Below are 26,587 nucleotides of genomic sequence, written 5' to 3' on the forward strand. Positions count from 1 at the left end.
CACAACGCCCAGTGCTATCTTGCAGCTAATGATTGTTTTAGGATAATGAACAATTTGTGAGGGACAACATTGATGTGATCTGAACTTTTAGGCATACAGAAACAAAAGGCATAAATAAGACTCTGCATGGCTTCTCAAATATTTTAACAATCTCCATAAGCTTGAAATTTTTTTTAGTGCCCTTTTAGATGCGAAGCAGCTTGGGGTTGAGCTCAATCCAGTGTGCGTTGTGACCACTCTTACTGTTCTCACAGGCTTCCCCTCTCTCGTCTCGCAACACAGATGCTGGCAGCGTCTGCTAGCGAGTTTCTTGATTGTAAAAGCTGACTGCTTGCGCAGCACAACAATTCACTGGCCAACCTGTATATATAGGCACTGGATCTTGAGCTCCAAGGTAGTGCTGGTAGGATATTTCCCCAGTGCGTTGTTGAAAAATGAAAATTCGCAGCTTGGGCATGAACTAAAAGCGGGCTGCGGGTCCCTGTGTATAATTGCAATCTTCTGTCTCTCATTGCTTATTAGCAGTGATTGGCATTTTTCAGTGGGAAATAATGGTTCATCACATCATGCTTTGTGCCTCCCCAGGTTTCTCCCTTGCACAACGCCGTGATGAGTGCCAGTGTCCACGCCAACACCAGGGTAAAGCGTTAGCCCGCTGCTTCGTATCTACACATGGTTCGCTTTAGCTAGAGTTGGTGTAATTTTTTTATTAGTTTTTGCGGGAAGGCAAAATCGGTGGGCAGCATTTTGTCAGCTATGTGCCTTGACTGAATGCTCAGAAACTCTGTGGTATTCGGTTTAGTTTCTGTGAGTATATCATGATTTGTTAGGTGGGCACAATTGCTCTATTGGCTACTCTTAGGATGATTGTGCCTAAATGCACGCTTGAACATGCTGTGGTTTGCATGATGCTATACTCTGCAAAGAATTGATCCTAGTTTGTTTTTGATTACGGACGCTGATCAGCTGTGCGGGAGCAGTATTGGGCCATCTTATAAATTTTACCTCATGTTGGGTTGCCCACTGTCATGGCAAAAAAAAAAAATTGTCCTTTTGTTTTGAGCAAAATAAGGAGAATTTAAAGGCTAATTTTTGAGCCTTTAAATTTTGAGCCTTTATTGTTAGACACAAACATAACCAAAATTAACTGACATTAAAGCAAAGGAAAGTATGAAGGGCACTTTTTATAGCCTGTTAACTATATTATACTAATTATGATATAAATATGACGGAATTGAGGTACACTAAAAGGCAAGCTGTTGCCATCAGAGACAAAACCTGCAACCTTCAAATACCTCTAACTTCAAATAATAATATAGCTTGGGAGGCATTTTAAATAATTATAAGTTCAAATTTTGAAGGTATTGAAACCATCAAACGGGACCCCAAGGGTACCCCCTTCCTTCCAGCACGTCAGCACGCTGCATTGAATAAAGCAAGTTATGATAACGTCATAGCCGCTATAATTTTTTGCTACTTTCGTTCCCACAGCCTATACTTCTCGGCAGCTGGTCGCGAGTGCGTGGCCACAGTGCACACGTTGAAAGTTGTGGATTTGGCGACACTGCTGTCGCGTTTCCTGTTTCATAGGACTTCTTGATTTGGACAGTGTGGAAGTGCGTCACAGTTCCATGTGCTGACGTGGTCGAGAGGTGGTGATGGGTGGTGATAGTTGCACCCGGCAGCTTATCGTTTATAGAGCTCTCTTAAACTGCAAATGAAACAGGTCAGTAATGATGGGCCTATATTTAGTTATTTGTCATGCGCTACAGCAAACAATGAGTCATATTATGACTAACAGGCCCCCAGCAACATATTGCAGCAAAAACTGTGAGGCCCTAGTTTTTGTGTCAGCACCCCTTTAACCCTCTATTGGATGTATTATAAAAAAGTCAATTGAAACAATTTTTTTCCATAAGATCAAGGAAGAACATATGCAAAAATTTTTAGATTGATTGTGACTATTGAAAAAATTCAGGTTTGTTCCAGATATGGCACACCACGCAGATGAGAGGGTGATATTGCTACTGTAGTTGAAAAAACCACATCTCAGTTTATGGCTCCTTTGGTGTATTGTGTGAAATAAAGTAAAGCAATTGTTTCCTGTTTCAGGCATAATTGAACATTTTCACTTGTGCATCTTACTGCCAATATCTGTCTACAAGATTGCTGCTTAAACATTTGTCTATTTGCATGTTGTCATCTTGCTGTACATTTCTGCCCGAATTACCGACCACCTATTGGCCTTTGGGTGCGTCATTTGTCGTGGAAATCGAAAGGGCTAAATATCAAATGAGATCAAGACCAATGCAATAGAACTGCATAATTGGGATTTTCATTGGCCAAAGTATGCGAACTGGTGTGCAGGAACAATGCTTGTGGCATTGGCAAGACTCAAAGCAGCTACGTATAGGTGCACAGAAAGGTAAAGGCCTGGCCAAAAGGATCAACTCTGTATGCACTCCAATATTTCACAGGAGTAGGGGCATAAGTTGTTCAAGAATGGGGTGTATTTGAATCAATGAGTAGAAGCTTTAGGCACTAGAGGCTGGTGCTGCACCAGTAGAGGATGCCATCATAGAGTACAAACAAGTACTGTGATGGGTATGAGGGGCGAGAGCGTAAACATGGATAATGAACTGCTTGTTGCACGTGTCGGTAAAATCAGATATAGCAAATACAGAGGCATTACAATCCTACTCTGACAAGTGGAGGGGACGAGCGGAGGGATCGATGATAAGATAAGCAATCAGCATCCTAATGTTCATCTATACTCGTAATTAGCAGCCATAAACCTGCAGGGCTGGGCAGAGATACAAAGACAAATATTGCGGAATGCAGAAATCGCAATACATGTGTTAGAAGTGATACTTAGATGCATTTTTCTTTGATGTAACGAGATATTTTGAATATACATTTTCAAAAAGAAAGAAAGAAGTACCCGGAAAACAGTTGCAGGAATACAGATAATGGCATACTTCTTTGTTTGGGGGATGCTAAAGTTTCTCAGGGACAAAAAGGACTGCCTAATGTCGTGAATGATGTTGCAGCACATTGAAACTTGCAAGTCAAGTTGTTAATGAATGTTATGTAATTAAAAGAAGGTATATATTTATTTTAAACATGGGATCCATCTTGCCTAGAAGGTTGTTCTATTCACTGCACTAAAGCAAGGGTGGCTTCTCCAATTGATTGTTTTAGCGAGCGCCTGTTCAACTTCAACACAAAACTGTGTGAAATCGCTTGCCGGCTGAAACAATTATGGGGTCTGTCCAGGTTTGAGAGGCAGCCACTTTTGTTGGCAGAGGCCGACAATACTGCCTGGTAAAGTGGTATAGGGACTCATGCGACTCACCGGTAAAGTGAGTCGCATAAGGCTCTTTATCACATGGTTTATCTGTGCATATTAGAAACCATTCACAGTCCTCCCTTTTTCACTGAACAGTGGTGTGCTTTTGCTTGGCTTAGCATTAAAATGACCTCCTTTCTTCTGCTATGTATGTCAGCTACTTCGAACAGCAATAACCATAAAAAAGTAGCAAGGTATTCGTGTACGGCACAGTATTGCAATATGATTGATCTGTCAGATAAGTATTTATGTACTGGAATACACTTACGTTTTCACATGTATCTTTATACAGAAGTACAGATACTCGGTAGTATCTCTGAGATACTATCGGGATACTCTTGTAATGGGATACTGTCCAGCCCTGCAAAGCTGCTTTATTTGAGCTTCCTGGCCCAGCAACCTGGCTGTCCAATCAGATCATTGTGGGGAAGACAACTGCCGGAAATCAGATCTTTTTGGTGTGACAACCGGCACAATGCACGATCATCTGATTGATATGTGGGGTTTAACGTCCCAAAACCACCATTTGATTATGAGAGACGCCGTAGTGGAGGGCTCCGGAAATTTTGACCACCTGGGGTTCTTTAACGTGCACCCAAATCTGAGCACACGGATGCACGATCATCTGTGACCACTGATAATGTGCAGCCAAACAAGTCTGGTCAACATTTTTAGATTGCTGAAACTTGGGCAGAGCACTTGCACTCGGCCATCCAAAGTAGGCAGAGCTGTGTAGACAGGTAGGAGTTTCGTTAGATCGTGGCATAGAGGAGACGTCATCGTGTGTTACATTATTTAAGTAACTGCCAGTCAATGTAGAGAAGCCAGCTTTACCCTCTCTCACCCTTTTCGTCCTGCTCACCCTCACTCTACTCTTCCTTCAGGCTTACTGTCGCTAGTGCAAAGCTGCCTTAATTTTTTTCTTTTTCATGCAGGATCACATCAGCATGGGACATGCAACAAGGGCGTTTACAGATTGGGCCGGTATCTCCAGTGTTGATCTTACGAGTCGCAACGGATGTTTGACGTAAAGTGTTGTCACCAGTGTTAATTATGTCACTGTAGGACAGCTAATTCAATTATTATAAAAATGTAATTATTTGCATTTTTTATGATACATTATCATTATGTCACATGCAAGCAAAAGTAATCAGTTAGCTTGTGTCTTTCGATGCAGCCCTTCACATTCTCTTTATTTTCATTGGCATTTGTTTCTTGTTGCTGTTATGTTTTTTTTTGGTTCTTATATGAAAACATTATTGGTAACTCTATTATAGACCCTTTACCTTGTTGTGCCCATAGAAAAGGAAGGTAGCGTTGTTGAAATATGCTTTGCATAAGGTTTCATTTACCCAGTCACTGAATTTTCTCATTTCCTGCCTCTTTCAAGTGAAGCGCTACATTATCGCTTCGGCAGAAGGAATACACTTTTAGTAAGTGCAACAGAAATCGGAAAGAAGTCTTATTATTACTCTCTGTCCTGCTGTTGGCCTTCTTACGTAGCTGTCCTTATCAAGCCATGGCTGCATTGACTCAAACAGTTGGCCGTCATGATGCATTGAGATAAGCAAACAAAGACTGGGCACCCTGATTCACTTCATTGAACATTTGAATCTTTTGTATTGTTGCATGGCACAAGTCCGTGTGCTTTACGGTGAAGTTTTTGCCAGTTATTTATGCTCAAATTCGTATCAGTGGCTTGAGTTGTTTGACTCTTTGAAGGACCCATGACAGCGAAACTTTTTAGTAACTTTATTTTCACTGTAATTGTGCTTCGTGCCTGGTAATTCTAAAATTGAGTCATAACTGCTCCATCCAACATACTGTATAATTAATGCTAGCATTGTTAATTGTTAACAATATTTGTGTCGCTTCAAAACAAATAAAATTGTAAGAGACCAGCTTCCTACAGCGGGGGAGCACGTGGGACCACATTCGCTAGTGCTTCGGTGACATGAACGTGCAGTTATTCAATGGGGAGGACCTGTGCGCACTGAAGAATGAAATTGCACACGTGCTTTAAACCTGTCCCCCTCTGGAAAAAAATAATCATTCCTGATGTAAGCAGTCAAAACCATCTTGGAACAAACAGCCCTACAACAAAGCGAGAGGGGCTAGGAAAAATGGTCTGCATTGAGTGGCAGTTTTGGTTTTGCATGTGTCCCGTGAATGTTCTGCAATGTTCATTATGCTTGCTTTGATTTTTGAGTAATGCCATCGGCGCCTCTTTGTACTCTCAACAGCAAAAATTTGCAGGACTGAAAACGCTCAATAAAGCAAAATACCCACTTTGTCTGGGAATGTAATTTTGAAATGAATGTTCCATACTGCACTTGGCATTCTAACCCATACATTCACCAGCTTGATTACAAGCATTAAGCTCTGATATAGCAGAAATTTGGATTTCATGTGGATCCAACACCCCGCAAACTTTCGCTGTCGATAGTATATCATATTAGTGGCCATGCTGCAAGGTGCTGAAAACTCTGGTGAGCTTTCATACGTACCTTAAAATCAAATATAAAATATCTTGACGACAACATTCTTTACTCATAATCGGTCAAGCGTGCCCACACATGCAGAACTATCAAACAACCCTAGCATTATTAGTTTCTGAGTTTTCTGCTGGGGGTCCTTTAATAAGTGTAAGCAGCCATATGAAATTAGTTAAAAGAGCCAAATTATGTAACCACATATAAACTGACAAACATAATTGGGTACAAGAATTTGGTTCAATTCTAGTTGACACGAAGGGTCAAACTTTATATGGGTATAATGTGTGTCTTCATGCTGCTTATAACACTGACTCATTCCTATTTCAGATGTGCTTGTTGCCCCTTATGGTGCATCCAAGAAGATTCGTGCCTCGGAAATTGCTGCAAATGCTCGACATTGGTTCCTTTATGAAAATTTCTTTACCGTTGTACAGCAATTTTATTTGTTATCAAATGTGATTGTGACGTTACTACAACTGCTGACTACTGCCTTATAGTGGCTTTGGAAGGAATGAAAATTGGATGATCACTTCTGCACTTTTAGTTCTTTTATATTGGGGAGAAAAGAATGACTTTTATTACGCTGTTCAAGTTTCAGTCATTATTAAAGGGGCCCTGAAACACTTTTTGAGCAAACATGGAATTAATTCACTTGAAAAGCGTATTATCTCACAAATTCAACGCCGCAAACATTTTAAGAATCCGTCCTGTACGAGCGGATTGACAAAGATTTGTCGCACGCTGAAATCACATTTTCTCTTCTCTCGTCCCGACGAGAGCACTGGAAGCTAAGCAGGGAGGAATGGGAGGGGCAAACAAAAAACGTTGCGCCTCGTGACCTTTAGCATTTTTTCTTTTTTTTTTTTCTTCGAATACGCAGCTTTTTTAGTGCGATTGTGCGCTGCCCTTTGCGGTGACCTCTGTAACAACCTAGCGCACCATGTTCAAATCAGCTAGTGGCTGATAGATGGGCTTACTACGTGGGATTTTCGGGCATATTGCATGATTTGTCGAGAGAACAGAAAGCAGTTTTTAGGTGACTGACAATTTATTGTGAATTCCAGGCCTCGTGCTGCGCTGTAATATTTGGCTCGCGTGTTGTTGGGAATCTCTACTACCGATCGGCATCAATTTTTGACGATGCTCAAAAAGTGTTGCAGGGCCCCTTTAAGTAATTGTGCCTGCCTTGACAAAGCACTGTTTCAGACTGGGTAAGTAGTGCATACCCTGGTTTTACAAGTTTGTTTAGCAGTGTGAATGTTCAAGCTAGTTTAGCTGAAAGAAAACAGCCCCGCCGCGGTGGTCTAGTGGCTAAGGTACTCGGCTGCTGACCCGCAGGGCGCGGGTTCGAATCCCGGCTGCGGCGGCTGCATTTCTGTTGTAGGCCCGTGTGCTCAGATTTGGGTGCACGTTAAAGAACCCCAGGTGGTCTAAATTTCCGGAGCCCTCCACTACGGCGTCTCTCATAATCATATAGTGGTTTTGGGACGTTAAACCCCACTTATCAATCAATCTGAAAGAAAACAATTTGTACGCAAGTTACCGCAACACTTCAAAGTGGCACTGTAGTTTTGCGCTGCAAGTAAAGAGTACTGATGCACAATTTCATGGCCAAAGTAGCCTGTGGGATCGATTCCTATGAACGTGCATGCATCATCTACCAAATCTAAACTGTGAATATAGCTTGGAAGGTAGTACATACGAATTTTGAAGTTCACTTGTGCACTCTAGTGCTATACACTTGCAACCATGACAGCTACTGGGCTGACATGAGAGTGACCCCTAACTTCGGCAACATCAGCACTGCAGTCAAGCTCTAAGCTCTCAACCAAAATTTAGACTATTCAGTAATAAACAGACTGTAATTGATTATCTGTCGTGTGCTTGAGCATCGATGTGCCATGTCTGACTTGTAGGGCTCTAGAAACACACTGTAGCGAAAGAGCAACAAACCCAAGTTCTTGTGCCATTAGCCCTTTAACAATAATTTGATAATTCCAAAATTATTTTAACATGAAAATTTTGTGCTATTTCGCTGTTACCCCTGTCCTCCTTTGTCTTTCTGTTCTTTCGTTGTGCTTTCAAGCCAAAAGTATATCGAAAGTAATGTTGGTCCAATTAATTCATTTTATCTTTACTGCGGTGCTTACCAAATTATTCAAATGCTCTCAATTGTAACATTGTTGCTTTTCACTATAAAATAGAGTACCGATTTAAATTGGATCAGTTATTTTTGTTGTACCATTTTAGAATTCCAGGTTCATTTTGTTCATGTTCTAAAGATTTTTGTATCAGTTGGGGCATTTGGTGTGCTGATGATGGGAATACTCTGATGCTTAGTTTGTGTGCAGTGCTTTAAGTTGATGTGTGCATTGTGTAATGTAAGATACCGAAAGTTTTGATCATTTAGGCATGCCAAGATGGCTTTCCGAGTGTGGTTTCAATGTTGAGCAAGCTTTTTTTTTTAATATAATCATTTACATACTGGGATCAAGGGTAATACGTAATGTGTAGTTGTTTGAGTGAATGAGGTAGTTTTCATATTCTGTTGTATCTTTATTCCCACATTGAAGCAAATAACAGAACATTAATGGGAAGGGTGTAAACTTGAGGAATGTGTGTATGAAACAGTAATTGCTTGTGTTATGCATAAAAGTGTGCTGGCATTTTTCGTAGCCACGAACAGTTATTCTATTTGAACCCTTTTAAATGTTCTTTTTATTGTTATATTAATATAAAAGTGTTTTATGCCGAGGTCCACCACGGCTTCGCTGACGGATTTTCGTCATGGATATGTCGTTTTAAAACATATATATGCCAACAGATTGCAAAGAGAAAAATGATATGCGCAGGCTCTGTCACGAGGCGTCAAACCGGTGACCTCTGGAACCGCAGCGTGCAGTGCCAACCGCTACGCCACAATGAGCATGCAGTCAAGAATGCTAAAGGCAAGCCATTTATATATACCACATACCATTTGACGGACCTCGGAGCGCCACAGCTCAGCGCATTTTCGTCATGATTACGAGATGGCTTGACAAGCATGCGTGGGGCCCGCTCTAGAGGTCGTCGTTTCACATGTTAAAGAGCACTGCCTCCTTGGAGCCTGGTCTTTCTTGCACGTGCGCCTATTAGACTTGTGATTCGGGAAAGCACGAAAGTCACTTCGCTCGCTGCTGCAGCCGCACTTCCGAAAAGAACATGCTGCTCACTCGAAGAAGTAAGAATTGTGACGGATTGCGCCCATCTTGTGTACACTTGTGCGTTCGTTTCGTGCGCCATTCTTTCTGTTTATACAGCGCGCTTTAAGTGACGAGCTGTGGCAGTTGTTAGTCCACGCTCGTAGTGTGTGTTCATTTTGTGCGTGCCTTCTGCTTGAGGCGCAAGCTGGAAGGTTTGAGCTGCTGCTGCTTGCCGTTCTTCACGTGACTTTGCAATTTGTTGCTGTAGCATTAATTCTTTCGGCCTTGTGGCGAAACAATGCACAATAAACGCTCAACTACCTCTGTGAAGACACGTTTCACTTTTGTGTTTTACCGATTCCTAGAAAGAAGGATGAGTCACATTTTTCCTTTGGTCTGTTTAACTTTAGCTTCTTTCAGTCACATTCCATTTCATGTGCCTCATGCGTTAAAGATCAAGCAATGCTCTTGCTGCCTGTCGTAGTATAGATACGTCTACCCATGAAAGCATTGCAAAAATTTGTTCTAAATGTACTTATGCGAAACCATTTGGCTGCTTAGTTATACTATCCAAATTACATCCAAATTTGACCTTTACACATCAACAGGTCCGAATGGAGCTAGCTGCAGAGAATTCATTATGGCTAGTAGCGCGACAAGCAAACACAGAGAAGAACCACGTAGGGCACGTAACCAATTCAACTGTTTTTTATTCACGAGAATCGCTTCCTTAAAAATTAACAAAACAAAGCAAGCTCAACAGTCACGCACTCTGTAGCACAGCTAAAGCAACAGCACAATCAGCTAGCTGATTAGTGTAAACATAATAAAATAATTGTGCTGAGTAGTGTGAGCAGTAATTATCATCGTGAACCACTACATGCTCGCTTCATCCTCCTTGAATTTCTGCTTCACTCCCACAACACGTGCGCCAATTTGCTTGGTGAGAAATACAATAACTAGGGTGAGCGAGTTTGTTACGTCACTAAAATATTCACCAGGCCAGTGTGGAACACGCAGCACAGTCACAATGAAAGCTAGAAAAGCAGCTTTTCTAGAGTCTTTTTCTAGGCATTTTTGGGGAAACTACTGTGAGCACACTTGCATGGTACCCACTACACCGTAAATCATCGTAATTTTCGAGAAGTGTCCACTGTTTCATTAGTATTCATCATTCCTCGGAGAACCGTGGCGCCGGCTACACACCTGTGAGGCGTTATGTGCACTGTTTACGGTGTGGCTGACGACAATGAAGAATTGCATCTGAGCCTTTTGTAATGGGTTGGAAGCATTGAATGACTCACTCATTACAAAATTTCATTGTGTGATGCCAGATTGTCACTTTTGCTCTTTTGAAATCTTCTATTACTCATGGTAAAGTCATTCCGTAGCTGACACCTGGCCTGCATAGGGTCAGTGTGCAACAGAGTTTTAAGCACAGGAGTGACTGTACGGTATAATGTTGGGATGCCACACAAATATCCCAGGTTCGAATTTCACTCTATCCTGGGTATTATAAATTATATAGATTTTTTTTACGCAATGGCCGTTACAGGCTTCGGCAGTGACGAACAACTATGGCGCCAAAATCAACCCTTCTTTTGATACCATGCAGCTTGTGCTGTAAAATATGTAACGTCAAGTAACAACTTTTTATTGAACTAAAATGACAGAACATCATGTTACAAATATTCATTAGACTAAAGATCACATAGCAACAAGTCACGAGACTAAAATCATGTTGTATCACACACCTAGTTATGAGACTAAAAATTACACATCTTATAACAACCAGTCATATGACAAAATCGTGTAACAGCACTCATGTCTCAAAATCATGCAGTTAGCTTGGTGACAAATGATGTACTGTCACATAACGACTCGCGTTGCTCAAAATAACGCGTTTACTGGCAGAACTAAAAATTATGCAAAAATTATTCACATGGCTAGAAATTGTGTAAAGTTTAGTCATTTGACTAAGATCACATCAGATTTTGTACTTACTAATTATGTGAGTAAATTGCGTAACATCTTGTTACAGCATCACGTTACTGATATCACACATTATCACGTAACAGCTTGGCATGTTCCCACCACAGACCACATAACTACTCAAGGAACTAAAACCGCCTAACACCACATAATATCTGATCACATGACTAACCCCTGCCAATATTATATGGCCACTAGGGACATGACATGCTCCTGTAAAAGCCACATAACAGCTGGTCACGTGACTACTAAAATTATGTACCCTTGATCCACAGCTTGACAAGCGACACCTTCCCGTCGAAACCACTTAGTAACACCTTGTAATGTAACATGTTTCTGCCATGAGCTATGTAACCACTAGTCACGTGACTGAAACTACGTAACATGGCATATGCTAGTCATATTTTTAAAATCGCATATAACCGCATGAGAATGAGTCACGTAGCATGTTCCACCATGCAGCATGTGCATAGTGTAAGGAACCAACTGAAAAAGATAAATCTAGCCATACTTAGCACTAATACAAGAAACTTGGCATCTTTCACGAAACCTTGACGTTACTAGCAAAATCTATCAAGGGCGAACACTAGCCCCACCGTTGATTCCAGCCTTGTGCCACTAAGGCAAACTGCAAACTTTTTCCAATCACTCATGGCACGCCATGTGCATGTTTAATGTTGAATTTTAATGACAAAAGTGTTTTTCGTTGGGCTATTTGGTCACACATTGTAAATGGCAGAGTTGAAGCAGCTGACAGACTCTGCAAGTGGAACATAACATGTTCTGCTGAAGCAACAAAGTAGAAAGTATACCTTTCTAGTGACAACTGGCCCAGAGTACCTTGCATACAGTTTGTTTTAATTTGCTGTCAAATTTCCAATCTTACGTGGCAGTTCCAGCATCACTGTCTCTATCTGATGATTTCTTTGGGCAGGAAGTGAATCTTTCTGGCTCTGAGGCATGGCTGTCGAGCAGTGGAATCAACGCCACACACTCTGCCTACACATTCTTGTCGTCTGCCATTATCACCAAAACAAGCGACTACTAGTGGCACCCCCAAGCAGTCAAACATAGGAAATACATAACGCCAAGTTCCGGTCCACTGTGCCGATTTTGGTGGAGCAACTTTTTTTGCGCTATAGAGTGACTCCCTGATACAATCTGACTCATTAGAATGCCTCTCTGTAGGTGGTCTACACATGATCTAAAACGACCAGAAAAACTTGCTCTGACTCTGCCTTTGGAGTTCAACATAACCCTTTGCTAAATGCTCTATATTTTATTCTCTAAAAGTGTTATGGAAGACTTGCTTACACAGGCATTCCCATGCTTCTTAATATGGCACGCCTTCATCACGTCACGTGATTTCCATTTTTATGGTAAACAACCACTATAGCTTCACCAAAAGCCAATGCGCAGATCACGTAATATATTGAATTCTACTGCTATGCGTGTTATAATGCTTGTACCATGTGGTTCTTTTCTCATTCTGTTTGTCACAGTATTAGCATTACATATTGAAACCTAGTGCTCAGATGTGCTAAGCATAAGAGAGTTGGGAACACATGTGCCCGGTTATCAACTCTATAATGTGCAGTTTGGGTGTGCTACAGTAATGTAGCTACGTAGCTCTTTTACATAACAATATCATCCTTATATGTGTAACAAGCCTTCTTGACTGCCTTGTGCTGCAGGTGCTAGGCAATGGAGATGGCTTGCTACACCTATCAATGAAGGGTACCGTGTAGGGCCACAAATGGTTTGATTTGCCTTTGTGTTCTTTCTGTGGGTCTGCAGGTTCCCTGTCACAAGCCTATCAGGAGCAGTATCGTTTGCTCGTGACCATGCATGGCGGTCGGCATTATTGCCTGCAGTGCACCTATGTGACCAAGGAAAGTACAAACATGAAAATTCACCTTCGCAAACACACGGGGGAGCGTCCCGCCCAATGTCACTTGTGTCCTGCTGCATTCACTCAATACAGCAACCTCAAGCGGCACATACGCACCCACACAGGAGAGCGTCCCTTTTCCTGTGTACACTGCAGGGCATCGTTTACTTCAAAGACTAGCCTCAACTACCACTTGTCCCATCGTCATGCAAGGAAAAAGCCCTAAAGGTCAATAGTATACACTTTTCTTGTAGGGTCAAAGGGAGAGTTAATTGATAAAATAAATCACTATATGAAAAGGGTCACTTCACTTAAGGGCATGAAATTGTGTCAAATGCCTCGGAAATGTAGTTTGTTATTGCATATTGCTTACTGAGGAATCTGTCAAATTAATGAAAATTTCTTACCTGTTGGGTGACATATCCATTCCATGATTATGAAGGCTTTACTTGCATTGGATGTAGATTGGCTAAAATTGTGTTGGTTTGAAACTTTCTTGAGTTTAGTTGTATGAATATTAGAGGCTAGATTTATAGGCATTAAAGAAACTATGGACCATCTCCCCGAAGGGAACCCTGATGGGATGCGAAGCAGCAGTGGTGGCACGGCGTTGACCCAGTTGAAACGGGCGTCGACGCGGGTGCTGGAAGAATGGTTTGAAACGCAAAGAGACAGGAGGACGAACGCATTGAAGACTCTTGCACTTGGGTTTTTTGGCTCTCAACTCATCGGTGTTACTTGCGCGCTGTCTCTATTCTCAAACGCGATTGGCGTTTTTGACTCTCACCTTGTAGGTGTCGTTGGTCTTTCACTGCCGACACTTGTGTTCGGCTTTCCTGGCTAGCGCCTCATCGGTGTTTCAGGCGCGACGTCGCCACTCGTGAACGGGATCGGCTCCGCTCACCCGTAACGCTGGCGATGACCGGGAAAAGTACGCGCACACTAGCGGGAAGCATGTCTCGGCCGCATCCTTCTTGTCGTCGTGATCGTGCGGCAAGCAACGGTGCACTGTCCACATTGCCGACACTGCGAGACTAGGGCCGGACCAGATAACAGCGCATGCAGCGTGCCTACCCACGTTTTTTTTCTCGCCAACAGATGGATAGAGGTGGTGCGGGTGAGAAGATAATGCCGACGTGAGGAGTGGGCTTGAGCGTCCTGAGCGGTAGAGAGGATGAAGCGAGAGAGATGACACGCGCAGCGTGGTGACAGGCTAGGGAGAGAGTGAAGTCACGCGTGCGCACTGCGAGAGAAGGCATAGCCTACTTTGCACCGCCCCTGTGCGGAGGGACAGCGTTACACAGGCTAGTCAAAGAGCTGCTTCGAATTTAAAACCAGGTATGAGGTGCCAAACACAGGTGGGCAAAACACTGTTTTAGGCCTCTAAAATTGTAATTATAGGCACTGTAATGATGAATCTAGTGGGTCATGCAAATCTCGGCTAACACATTGTCAGTGCTAAGCACGAGACGCTCGGCCCGGACTGTTGCTGATTTCGCTAGCTAGGCCTACGCTCTTACCTGGTCTCGAATAACAGTTTTGACTGTCTCAGTTCTTTATTATAATTGGTGGAGTTTGCGGGGTCTCCTTGAAATCCTGGAGTTGCGAAGCCGGACTCTACCTGCTGTCATGACCACTGCATCTGCCACAAGCCCTCCTCCTATGGCTTCCCAGGCCATCGTGTGTTCCAGCGCGGTCCGTCAGCGGGATCCTCCCATATTCAGCGGCACTGACGATCACGACGTCGACGACTGGCTGGCTACTTACGAACTCGTGAATGTCTTGAACAAATGGGACGAAGCCACGAGAATGGCCACTGTCGGCCTTTACCTCAGTGGCATTGCCCACTTATGGCTTCGGAACCATGAGACCGACGTTCCCACCTGGACAGCATTCAAGGCAAAGTTCAGCGAAGTCTTCGGTCGTCCTTCTGTCCGCAAACTTCGTACGGAGCAGCGCCTTCAGTCGAGATCTCAACTGCCTGGTGAGAACTTTACAAGTTACATAGAAGACGTCATTGCCTTGTGCACACGCGTTGATGTGAACATGACAGAGGTGGACCGCATCAAGCATATTTTTAAGGGTATTGACGAGGACGCCTTCCAGATGCTCATTTCAAAAAACCCTGCTAATGTCGTCCAAGTTACCGAGCTCTGCCAAAGCTATGATGAGCTCCGCCAGGAACATCTCGTCACCCGCCGTGCTGTCCCACATCAGGAATCGATGCTCGGCTTAACTCCCTCGCAGGATCCCGTCCTCCTCTCGCAGATCAAAAATTTTGTGCGCGAAGAAGTTGCCCGCCAACTCTCGCTTATCTCTGGCCTACCGGAGCGCAGTGCGCCGCTTAGCCCTACTCTACGGACTATTATACGAGATCAAGTGTCTGAGGTCCTTCCTCCGCAGCTGGTGCCACCAGTAAATGCACCATTGACGTACGCTGAAGCAGCAGCACGACCACGACCACAGACGCTCCAGGTGCCGCCTCCACTGCCTGCTCCTGTTTATGCCGCCCAGCCGCCACGACCTCTAGTTCGCCGAGTCCCTAATCCATGGCGCACTGCCGACAACTGACCGATCTGCTTTTCGTGTGGTCTATCTGGGCACGTCGCACGCCTGTGCCGCCGCCACCCACTCCACTCACCTCACGTGAAAACCCACGTCCATATGAGGACGATTACACGTACACTCAATACACTCCAGACCCCGAATCGTACGCTCCTCGACCAAGCCACCGACCAGCTCCTGATCGCCGATCGCCTTCTCCACGTCGACACTCGCCCTCCCTGATGCACCGACGCTCCCCTACAATCGACGCGGAAAACTAAATGACGCAGTTCCCGAGGCAAGAACTGTGTCCTCGTCGCAAAGCACAAGCCGTCTTTGTTCGCCGACGAATGTAATTAATGCCGTTCTTGAAGGTGTACCCGTACTTGCCCTTATTGATACTGGTGCCGCAATTTCTGTCATCACCGAAAAAGTTTGCCGTTCAATTCGAAAAGTGACAACGCCTTACTTGGGTTCATGTCTTCGTACTGCCACTGCACAGCCTGTGCAGCCTGTGGCGGCGTGTGCTGCCAGACTTGTAATTCAAGGGGTGCCCTACACAGTGCAGTTTGTAGTACTCCCACACTGTTCTCATGACATCATTTTAGGTTGGGATTTTCTCTCCCATCACCAAGCCGTCATTGATTGCGGCCGTGCCGAAGTCGCCTTTTGTCCCCTTGGTGATGCGCTACCAGTGCACGATCACCCTTCCTACGCGAAGTTGGTCATTAGTGACGACACCCAGATCCCTCCGCGCGCTACTGTCTTGACACCTGTGTCTTGTTCCGCCGTCGCCGACGCTACCGCATTCTTCACGCCTTCCGCTGCTTTCGTTCATCGCCACTTATCACCGCTCCCAACCACTCTCCTTACTCTTCAAGGTGGTGCGACCAACGTGCCTGTGGAGAATCCGTTCCCATTCACGATTACGCTGCTTCGAGGCGAATGTATCAGTTCGATAGAATCATTCGAAACCATCGCTACACTTGAGGTTCCTGATGAATCATCGGAAGTCAGCACCCTCTCCTGTAGTTCCGTGAATGACCCTTCCACTACCGACATTTTCAACCGTGTCAGCGACGAAGGCCTAAGCCCGCAACAGAGGTGTGAGCTTTTGAGCCTCCTTGACAAGTTTCGGCCATATTTTGACAGTCACAGTGCTACTTTAGGTCGAACATCTACTGTATACCACCAGATCGACACAGGTAATCACCCACCACTACGGCAGCGACCATACCGTGTTTCGCCGACTGAACGCCGTGTCATCGATGAACAAGTAGGTGACATGCTAAAGCGAGGCGTCGTTCAACTATCAAACAGTCCTTGGGCGTCGCCGGTTGTTTTAGTTAAAAAGAAGGATGGCAGCATACGCTTTTGCGTAGATTATCGTCGCCTAAACAAAATAACATGAAGGGATGTTTATCCTTTGCCTCGAATCGATGACACCCTCGACTCTTTACAAGGCGCAGAGTTCTTTTCTTCTCTTGATCTACGGTCTGGGTACTGGCAAGTGCCCATGAATCCGGATGATGGGCCAAAAACTGCCTTTGTTACACCAGACGGCTTATACGAATTTAACGTGATGCCATTCGGCCTATGCAATGCGCCGGCAACATTTGAGCGCTTGATGGACACTATTCTACGAGGCCTCAAATGGAACACGTGTTTGTGTGCTACTTAGACGATGTAGTAGTATTCTCGCCCGATTTTTCCACGCACCTTCGTCGCTTGGAACAGGTTCTAGGCTGCCTCTCTGCAGCAGGCCTCCAACTCAACTTGAAGAAGTGTCACTTTGGAGCGCGCAAGCTGACCATTCTCGGACACGTCGTGTCGAAGGATGGCGTTCTTCCTGACCCCGCTAAGCTACGTGCTGTTCGCGAGTTCCCGAGGCCCGCGTTTCTCAAGCAGCTGCGTAGTTTCATTGAGCTTTGCTCATACTTCCGCCGCTTCGTCCGGGATTTCGCCTTGATCACGGCGCCTCTGACAGACCTACTTCAGGGAGACCGCAATCTATCTGCGTGGTCTCCAGCCTGCGACAGTGCCTTTGCGAAGCTCCGTAAACTGCTTACAACACCACCCATACTGCGTCATTTCGATTCAAGCGCTCCCACAGAAATCCACACAGATGCTAGTGGTGTCGATCTTGGTGCTGTACTCGCCCAACGAAAGCCTGGTTACCAAGAATATGTTGTTGTGTACGCGAGCCGCACTCTTACAAGAACAGAAGCAAATTATTCGGTAACTGAGAAAGAATGCCTAGCAATTACCTGGGCCATTACAAAATTTCGGCCTTAACTGTACGGCCGCCCTTTCGATGTTGTTACCGACCACCACGCGCTCTGCTGGTTATCCTCCCTCAAAGATCCCCAAAGGTCTATTCCAAACGGGTTGGAATAGACCTTTATGGTCCTCTACCATATACATCAGCTGGGAATCGCTGGATTATTGTAGCGATTGACCATCTCACGAGATATGCAGAAACGGCCGCTCTACCAGCCGCGACGGCACGTGACGTTGCGTCTTTCCTGCTGCAACGTTTTGTTCTGCGTCACGGCGCTCCACGTGAACTTTTGAGCGACCGAGGCCGCGTCTTTCTCGCGGATGTTATTCAAGAACTTCTTGCAGAATGCCATGTGATTCACCGCTGTACTACCGCATATCGCCCACAAACAAATGGCTTGACCGAGCGTTTCAACCGAACTCTTGGCGACATGCTTTCTACGTATGTCGCCTCCGACCACACCAACTGGGATCTTACCCTTCCCTACATAACGTACGCTTACAACACGGCACCTCAAGCGACGACAGGCTTTTCTCCCTTCTTTTTACTTTATGGTCGAGAACCATCATCTCCAATCGACACCATTCTCCCCTACCGACCCGACTCATCCGAAGGCACACCAGTTTCCAAAGCCGCACGATATGCGGAAGAATGTCGGCAATTAGCTCGCACCCTTACAGCACAAGAACAAGGGCTACAGAAATTTCGTCACGACGATGGACGGTCCAACTACCAGTTTTCGCCCAACTCTCTTGTTTGGCTGTAGGTGCCCCCCAGTGCTGCTCCTGGTACCTCTACAAAATTTGTCAGCAGGTACCATGGACCTTATCGCGTCATAGAACAAACTTCCGCTGTTAACTACCTCATCGAACCCCTCACGGCCACTGTGGACCTGCGTCGCCGAGGCCGCGAAATCGTACATGTGGATCGCCTCAAACCATATCACGAACCACTTGTCCTCACGACACCTTAGAACACTTACTTGGCACCATCTTCAGCGAGGGGGAAATATGTAATGATGAATGTAGTGGGTCATGCAAATCTCGGCTAACACATTGTCAGTGCTAAGCACGAGATGCTCGGCCCGGACTGTCGCTGATTTCGCTAGCTAGGCCTACGCTCTTACCTGGTCTCGAATAACAGTTTTGACTGTCTCAGTTCTTTATTATAGCACAATAAACTTCGACAAAATTCAAGTTTTCAAAGAAACTTGTGTTTCAAAGAAACTTGTGTTTCAAAGAAACACGACAGGAAAGCAAACAGAAATGTTTTAGTTTATGATGATACAAAGGCGCCAATAGTTTAGCATAGCCATGCATTTTTTTCCCCACAGGGTTTGCACAATATGGTCTCTCTTTTTCCTGTCCAGCTTGATGAGTTAAGTGTCCACCGTTGAATAAACACGCACTGGGGCCTCTTTTTTTTTCAGCATGGCTAATAAAGGCAACACAGGAGTGCAATAATAGGTGAGAAAGGTCTTTTTGCCTTGCATCACTTTCGTCTAACCGCACAGGGTCAATTTCTCTTCTGCTTCAGAGCACCTAAAAGGCCCTTCACCATGTTTGAGAATTTCAAGCAGGCAAGAGGAATGCATGTGTTGGGCGCTCACGATCTCATCCGCCAAGCTTTGCTCTGCTACGCAAACCCATAAAAAACACCGCTTGACCTTCATCTCACGGGCATGCGCCCCAACATGGTGGATGTTACATATACAACAAGGAATTGTCCTGCATATGTCAAAGTAGTATGTAGCACTGCGAGAATAATTGGAGGCGATGTGTGTAATTTGTGCAATATTTTGCCTGAATAGAAGTAAGAAGCTTGACAGAAATATTTAAACATACAAATGAAATCTATGCTCGTTATTTTTTTTAAACTTCGTATCGAGCAAGATGCGAGGCTAAGCTGCCTTCATTTCATTTGTGTAGGTGTTCTTGCCTTTCTCGCATCGAGCCGATGCTAGCATTCACAACGCTTGGCATAGTTCTGATGTGTTGTCCCTCAAAGCAGTTCGAGTGGTGCGACGCTGTGTATCGTGGTAAGGATACATGATTCGTGCCAGCCTCTCCGAACCTGCGAACATAGAGGGATCCATCTCACAGAAACATGCACCTACAATACAGAGTATGTCAGTACGAAACAACACCGCTTGCGAGAACGACCTAGTACGAACGTGTCATGCGAATGTAACCTTGCGTGCGCATGACGTGCTGATGCATCTGCATCGGGTGATCTTCCGGCTCCGAGTTGCTTCGATTTCAAAGAGGTCAGGGACGGAATTTGGCTTGCGAAGTCTACACCGGCCAAGTGGCAAAAGGTTTCAAGCTCATCTCCTCGCATCATGCTTTTGCGGCTTATTGTGAACCAATTTAAATATTCTTGTTGTACAAAGGTTTTTATTGGGCATGCAATAACTTCCAGTGTCCAAGTGAAATTTTTCATGTGACCTAGTGATGTGTCATTTAAAAAGTAAATGACAAACAAGACAAAAAAATACAGCATATCCATGGAGTGAATGATAATGAGTGGAGCAAAGCATTTATCCGTCCGTGCGCCTGCCCGCCCATCGCACCTCGTGATCCTGCCGACGAACAGAAGCCACAGCAGCCTTCTGCACCTGGTGCTCCTCATCCTTCATAGTTCACTAAGCACGATCCAGCAAGCGCACTCCTCCACGTACGATGACGATACAGGAGAATGAGAGATAATGGGCGCGACTGTGGGACCCCACGCAGCAGCCAATCGGAGAGCAGCAACATTTCTAACACTGTCTAGTGTCTTTTCACCTTACTGCCATATTGCACATTTCTCTGTGGGACAGCACCATCTGTTGTATGATAAAGGAGACATTACTGGGTGTGTTGGAAAGAAGGTTTGTCCTAGACATTTAAAAAAAAGGGCTTTGCCCCCTAGGGTGATTTCTTTCCAGCCATTCAGTTCAGAGTATTCCCAAGTGACTGCGAAAGTCCTGCGGTCTCTCCCGATACCATTTGAGCAGGTGAGCCCGTGTTTCGGTCACTTTTCGAAGATTGCCCGTACCGCCACGCTGGCACGACAGTCAAGCCAGTAGACAAGGCACGGCAGGCCTGACAAGTCGTCGGAGCAAGCGGGTACCCCATCCGCTGCACCGGCACCCGAAATGGAATTCGTGCAAGTCGAAGGGGAGGAGATATCGCCGACAGAGTTCGGAAAAGAGCAGGGATGGTGCGAGATCAAACGAAACACCAAGAAGGCGGGTGGAGACGCCGACCCAGCGAAGAACCAGCAAGCAACGCCAGCGTCTACCGAGAAGGCGGCGTTTATTCAGAAAGCGAGGCAGTACGTGCGGAAGATCACCATGACGAGCCGAATGCCCAACCTGCCAACGGATGACTACAAGATCATCGTGCGACCCCGGAATGGCTTCAACGTATCCCACTACCAGAAGGACCGCGTCCACTGCTGCATACGCAACGCTGCAGGGGTGGGGCGTGAGGTAGCCGAGGAGGACAGCGTCTGTCTCAATGAGCGACAAAATGTTATTGTGGTAAGCACGCCGTCAGAAGATCGCGCTAGACAATATGGAGGCATTTGCAAGCTGCGAATTGGCGACCGTGAGTTCGAAGCGAGTGCCTACAGAGCGGCTCCGGAGAACACGTCCAAAGGCCTCATCAGGGGCATATCGCTAGACGAAAAGCCGGCGGACGTCGTGAGAAGTCTGGTTAACCACCGCAACCTGAACGTCCTGCATGCCAAGCGCATGGGAAACACGACCAACGTGATAATCCTTTTCGACGGCTACTACGTGCCTTGTTACGTGAACTACGGCGGGATGGTGATAAGGTGCACTCTTTACAAGAAACATATCGATATGTGCTACGAGTGTGGTCGTCTGGGACACAGGGCCGACGTGTGCCCCAACCCGAACGACAAGAAGTGCCGTGGGTGCGGATGCGGTAACCCGCCCGACGATCATCGGTGCGAGCCGGTGTGCCAACTGTGCGGAAAGGGTCACCTCACCGGAGACCGCAAGTGCAAAGCCAAGTACAAGACACCCTAACTAGTCAAGCGCCGACAGTGGGAACGCAGAATGCGCGAGGAGGCTGAGGCCGCTTACAGCAGTAGCAGCACCGTCAACGACGGGGAGGAGGGCTACGGACGACGCCACGCACCGAGACGACGTCGCGGCAACAGTCGATCGGCCTCGAGGGAGACCCGCGCGCGGAGCCGCACTCGCTCCCGTACTCGTTCTCGAGCCCGCTCTCGCAGCGTCTCCCGACCCCGTTCAGCGAAGCCTCGCAGCACGTCGACGGCCCGAGCCAACCACACAGCGGCAGCCAAAGGCGGAGGAGAGGTTGACCCCCATAAATTGAGGTGGGTGGACGTCGCCTCCGGAAGCGCGCCCAGCGCACCGCTAACGCGAACTGAGACTGCCATTGATAGAAACCCAGATGTAGACAGACGCGGCAGCTCTGCTTACAAACGCAACAGCGACCCAGAAAGTCTAGTGCAGAAATGATTGGATCAATTCGAATCATTAATCCAAGAACTAAAGCAGGAAAATGCAAGGTTAAGAAACGAAATTGCCACGTTGAAGGGGGAGGCCCCGACAGTTCCCTTTCCTCCTCCTCCTCCAATTAAACCCGTCGCAGCTGACGCGGCTGCTAGTACAGCCGAGAGAGTGGAGGAAGTCATGGAGGCTCAAGACGCGCACCCCGCACCCACCAAACGTAAGGCACTTGACCCGGAACAATTCGACGTCAAATCGCAGAAACGCGAGGAGAAACTCCGCGAACGAGTCCATAGACTCGACGACAAGGTAGACGCGATGATGACCCAACACGCGCAGCAAACCGCGCAACTTAACAACGCAATCGCTCAGCAAACCGCACAAACCGAACAGTTGAGCATTGCAATATCTCAGCTCACGAAAATGGTCGCGACGCTGCAAACGCGCATAGACAATATCGAAATGCGACTTCCGGCCGCAGTGGGTCGCCCAGTACGAACGACTGGGAAACCGTACTTTAGGCCGTTACCCGACGAAGAGGCGCAGGATCAGCCGGACGGCAAACCATAACACGTGCAGTCACCATGGCTCGACACGAAACCACACAAACACAACGCCCACAACAGCATAACACACGAAACACGTTCACTATCTGGCAGTGGAACTGCAGGGGGTACAGGAGGAAACGGGCGCTTCTCCAACAATTCTTACGTAGCCGGCAACGACCGGACGTAATACTATTGCAGGAAACCAATGACCCGGTCAAGCTGGCGGGGTACAAATCTATAGACGAAGCTGTAACCGCGGGAGCCCCACCGGCCGCTGCAACGCTAGTGCGACGCAACCTCACCGTGGCGCAACGCGAACTTATGAACGTTAGCATACCGCATGTATTCATAGAGCTCATTCCGACGAAAGGGCGCGGCCCCAGCCTGTTTGTGCTGAACGTGTATAGCAGACCCAAAGCCAGAAACCGCTTTAGCACGTTACTGCGAGAGGCGCGCGAGGCAGCTGCCGACGGGCCCTTGCTCATCGCGGGCGACTTCAACGCGCCCCACGCGGCGTGGGGGTTTGGCTACGAAACGCCAAAAGGTAAGCGCCTTTGGGACGATGCGCAGAATGAGGGCCTCGAGCTCATCACAGACCCTTCCGCGCCTACGCGCAGGGGTAACAGCGTATGTGCAGACACCTCACCCGACCTCACATTTACTAAGAACGTCGCTAGCGCGCGATGGCACAATACACAGGAGGACCTGGGTAGCGATCACTCAGTGATCGAGATCCAGGTCGACGCTGAACCTCACCACCGTGTTCATCGGGCAGGTACCAAGGGCAAGAACCACCGGCTGGTGGATTGGGACGCGTTTCGCAAAGTCCGGAAAGAGCAGAATCGTGGCAATGTGGCTATTGAGGATATAGATAGCTGGACTGCGACGCTCAAGGGGGATTTAGAAACGGCGACGCGGGAGGTTCCGCCAGAAGCCCAGCTCGAAGTGGTAGACAGCAAACTCCTACACATGTGGGAAGCCAAGCGCAGCCTGCAAGGCAGGTGGAAGCGTCAACGCCACAATCGAACGCTGCGCAGACGCATAGCACGGCTAAGCAGGGACATGGAAGAGCACGCGTTACAGGTATGCAAAACGCAATGGGAAGAGATCTGCAATGGGATGGAGAACCAGCTGGGACGGGCCAAGATGTGGCATCTCCTCCGGCACCTCTTGGATCCAGACGAGACGAAAACATCGCACGCACATAAGCTTAAGAAGTTGCTGCACGACTACAAAGGCACCCACACGGACTTTCTAGATGACGTGCGAAGCCGTTACTTTTAGTCACGTAGCCCCCTCGCGCACTCGGCATACGCCTGGGAGGGTGAGGGTAACGCGGAGCTAGACAAGGACTTCAGCGTTGCAGAGGTGAGGGCGGTGCTGCACAGGCTCAACACAAAGTCGGCGCCAGGCCCGGATGGGATAACCAACAAAGCGCTACGTAACTTGGTCGATGAGTCGATAGAACAACTGACGGCTTACATGAACGAGCGCTGGAATGCGGGCGCTATACCGAACTCGTGGAAAACGGCGCGCATAATTATGATCCCCAAACCGGGCAAACGAGTACAGATTGACAACCTTCGACCGATATCCCTGACGTCCTGCGTTGGTAAGGTCATGGAACATGTGGTTCTCGCTCGCCTTACCAACTACCTCGAGGACCGAAACATGCTCCCACACACGATGCTGGGGTTCCGTCGTAACCTTTCCACACAGGACGTTATGCTTCAACTCAAGCACGATATCGTAGACAATCCCACACGATCCACCAAAGCGATACTCGGGCTCGACCTCAAAAAGGCGTTCGACAACGTTAGCCATGCTGCGATACTTGAAAGTATACGAGCGTTGGGACTTGGCGAGAGAACGTACCACTACGTACGGGATTTTCTTACGGGCCGCCGGGCCCGATTAGCGATCGGCGAACTAGAATCGCAGGACATATACATGGGTTGTACGGGCACGCCGCAGGGCTCCGTAATCTCGCCCATGCTCTTTAACCTCGTGCTTGTCGGATTACCACGAAAACTCGCTGAGATAGAAGGCCTCCACCATAGCTTGTACGCCGATGATATCACCCTCTGGGTTGCCGAAGGAAATGACGGCCACGTAGAGCAAACGCTGCAGGAAGCCGTCGACGTGGTGCAGGACTACCTTCGCGACACTGGCCTCGAATGTTCCGCAGCTAAATCGGAGCTCCTGCTCTATAGACCATCGCGCAGGGGCCGTAAACCCAAGAACGCCGATTCCGCATTCGAGTGCGCATATAGAGAAATTAATGTACGCACATCAGACGGCGCTGTCATCCCACAAGTTAACACCATTAGGGTACTGGGCTTGCGCCTGTCCGCCAACGGCCACAACGGCGAAACCGTTCGCAGACTAGAGGGCGCGGTCAATGAAACAATCCGGTTGCTGAAACGAATAACAAATCGGCATAGCGGAATGAAGGAAAGCAACACCATTCGCCTGGTACATGCTTTCGCTATGAACCATATAACGTACGTCGCCTCCTACCTCAAGTGGCAGGCGACTGAACCCACCAAACTAGATTGTCTCATCCGCAAGGCGTACAAACGCGCAATCGGATTACCGGCCAATACCAGCACGGAAAAATTTCTCGAGCTGGGGTTGCACAATACTCTAGATGAGATAATCGAAGCACACAACATCGCCCAGTACGAACGTCTGGCGAAGACCAGAACTGGTCGACACATTCTCGAGACACTGGGTATCAACTACCATACGCAGCGCGGCGAAAAGGTCGGGATACCCAGACGTATTCGCGAGCGCATCGTCGTTATGCCGTTGCCTAAGAACATGCACCCGACACATCACATCGGTCGGCGCAACAGGCGCCCAAAGACCTTGAAAAGAAATTCGGCAATAGCAAAGACACAGTTTACGTGGACGCAGCCCGTTACGACTGCCACCGCGGCTTCGCGGTCGCGATCACGGATCATGTAGGAACTTGCGTCACGAGTGCGACGATAGGCACGGAAGACACGGAGGCGGCCGAAGAAGCTGCCATAGCCCTCGCGATAGCCACCACGGACGCCGAGGTGATAATTGGCGACTCGCAGGCGGCGATACGCAACTACGCCAGCGGCCGGATCTCCCGCGAAGCGGCCCGCATTCTCCAAATTCACGAACGCAACATCTGCCGCAAAAACGAGAGTTTCCTCGTATGGACCCCCGCCCACACGGACCCTCCGCTTGCGGGCAACGCGACTGCCCACGCCGCGGCTCGAGGACTTACACGCTGGCTGCGACGCCTGCCGACAGTCCCGATGTCTCGCACACTTCGACAGCGATGCGGGAATGGACGTGGGGGGAACACTTGACCACTTTCAAAGACATCACGCAATACTACAGACTGAACAGATGCAAATATCCACCACCCCACGCCAAACTAAACAAGAAACAGGAGGTTGCCTGGAGACAACTACAGACACACACGTACCCGAATCCGGTGATCCTTCGCCTCTGCTACCCAGGCCTTTATACGTCCGACGCGTGTAAGGCGTGCGGAGCCAGAGCGACGCTGCAGCACATGCTGTGGAAGTGTACCGGTAACGTGCAGCAGTCCCCTACGAACCCGGTAGACATGGCAGTCTCGAACCGCGAGGCGCGATGGGAGGCGGCTCTGCTCAGCCACAACCTTGCTGATCAACTGTGGGCCGTCCGGCAAGCCCAGGATGCCGCCCGGGTCCAAGGACTCGAGGCCGTCACCTAGGCCGGGGTGCTTGTAGCCCCACCCCGCTCAATGACGCCGGACATGTTCAATAAAGTTTTTACTCACTTGCCCCCTAA

At 47.4% G+C, this 26,587-nt stretch overlaps 1 protein-coding gene across 5 annotated transcripts; it reads left to right on the forward strand.

Annotated features, from left to right (window-relative positions):
• The first annotated feature begins 653 nt into the window (after positions 1-653).
• Positions 654-26,587, forward strand: LOC142767652 (uncharacterized). 5 transcript variants are annotated; one of them, XM_075869794.1, is made up of 4 exons: positions 654-8,792; positions 12,816-13,137; positions 19,164-19,200; positions 19,271-26,587. In XM_075869794.1, exon 4 carries the CDS (start codon positions 20,874-20,876, stop codon positions 21,771-21,773), a length of 900 nt encoding a protein of 299 aa, XP_075725909.1. In that variant the 5' UTR covers positions 654-8,792; positions 12,816-13,137; positions 19,164-19,200; positions 19,271-20,873; the 3' UTR covers positions 21,774-26,587. The 5 variants fall into 5 exon arrangements, 4 of the variants coding, with proteins under 4 accessions (XP_075725909.1, XP_075725910.1, XP_075725907.1 ...); XR_012885074.1 differs by having other exon boundaries at positions 12,816-19,200; positions 19,271-19,459; XM_075869795.1 differs by lacking the exon at positions 19,164-19,200.

This window comes from Rhipicephalus microplus, chromosome 7 (assembly GCF_043290135.1).
Source record: "Rhipicephalus microplus isolate Deutch F79 chromosome 7, USDA_Rmic, whole genome shotgun sequence".
Taxonomy (NCBI): Eukaryota; Metazoa; Arthropoda; class Arachnida; order Ixodida; family Ixodidae; genus Rhipicephalus; species Rhipicephalus microplus.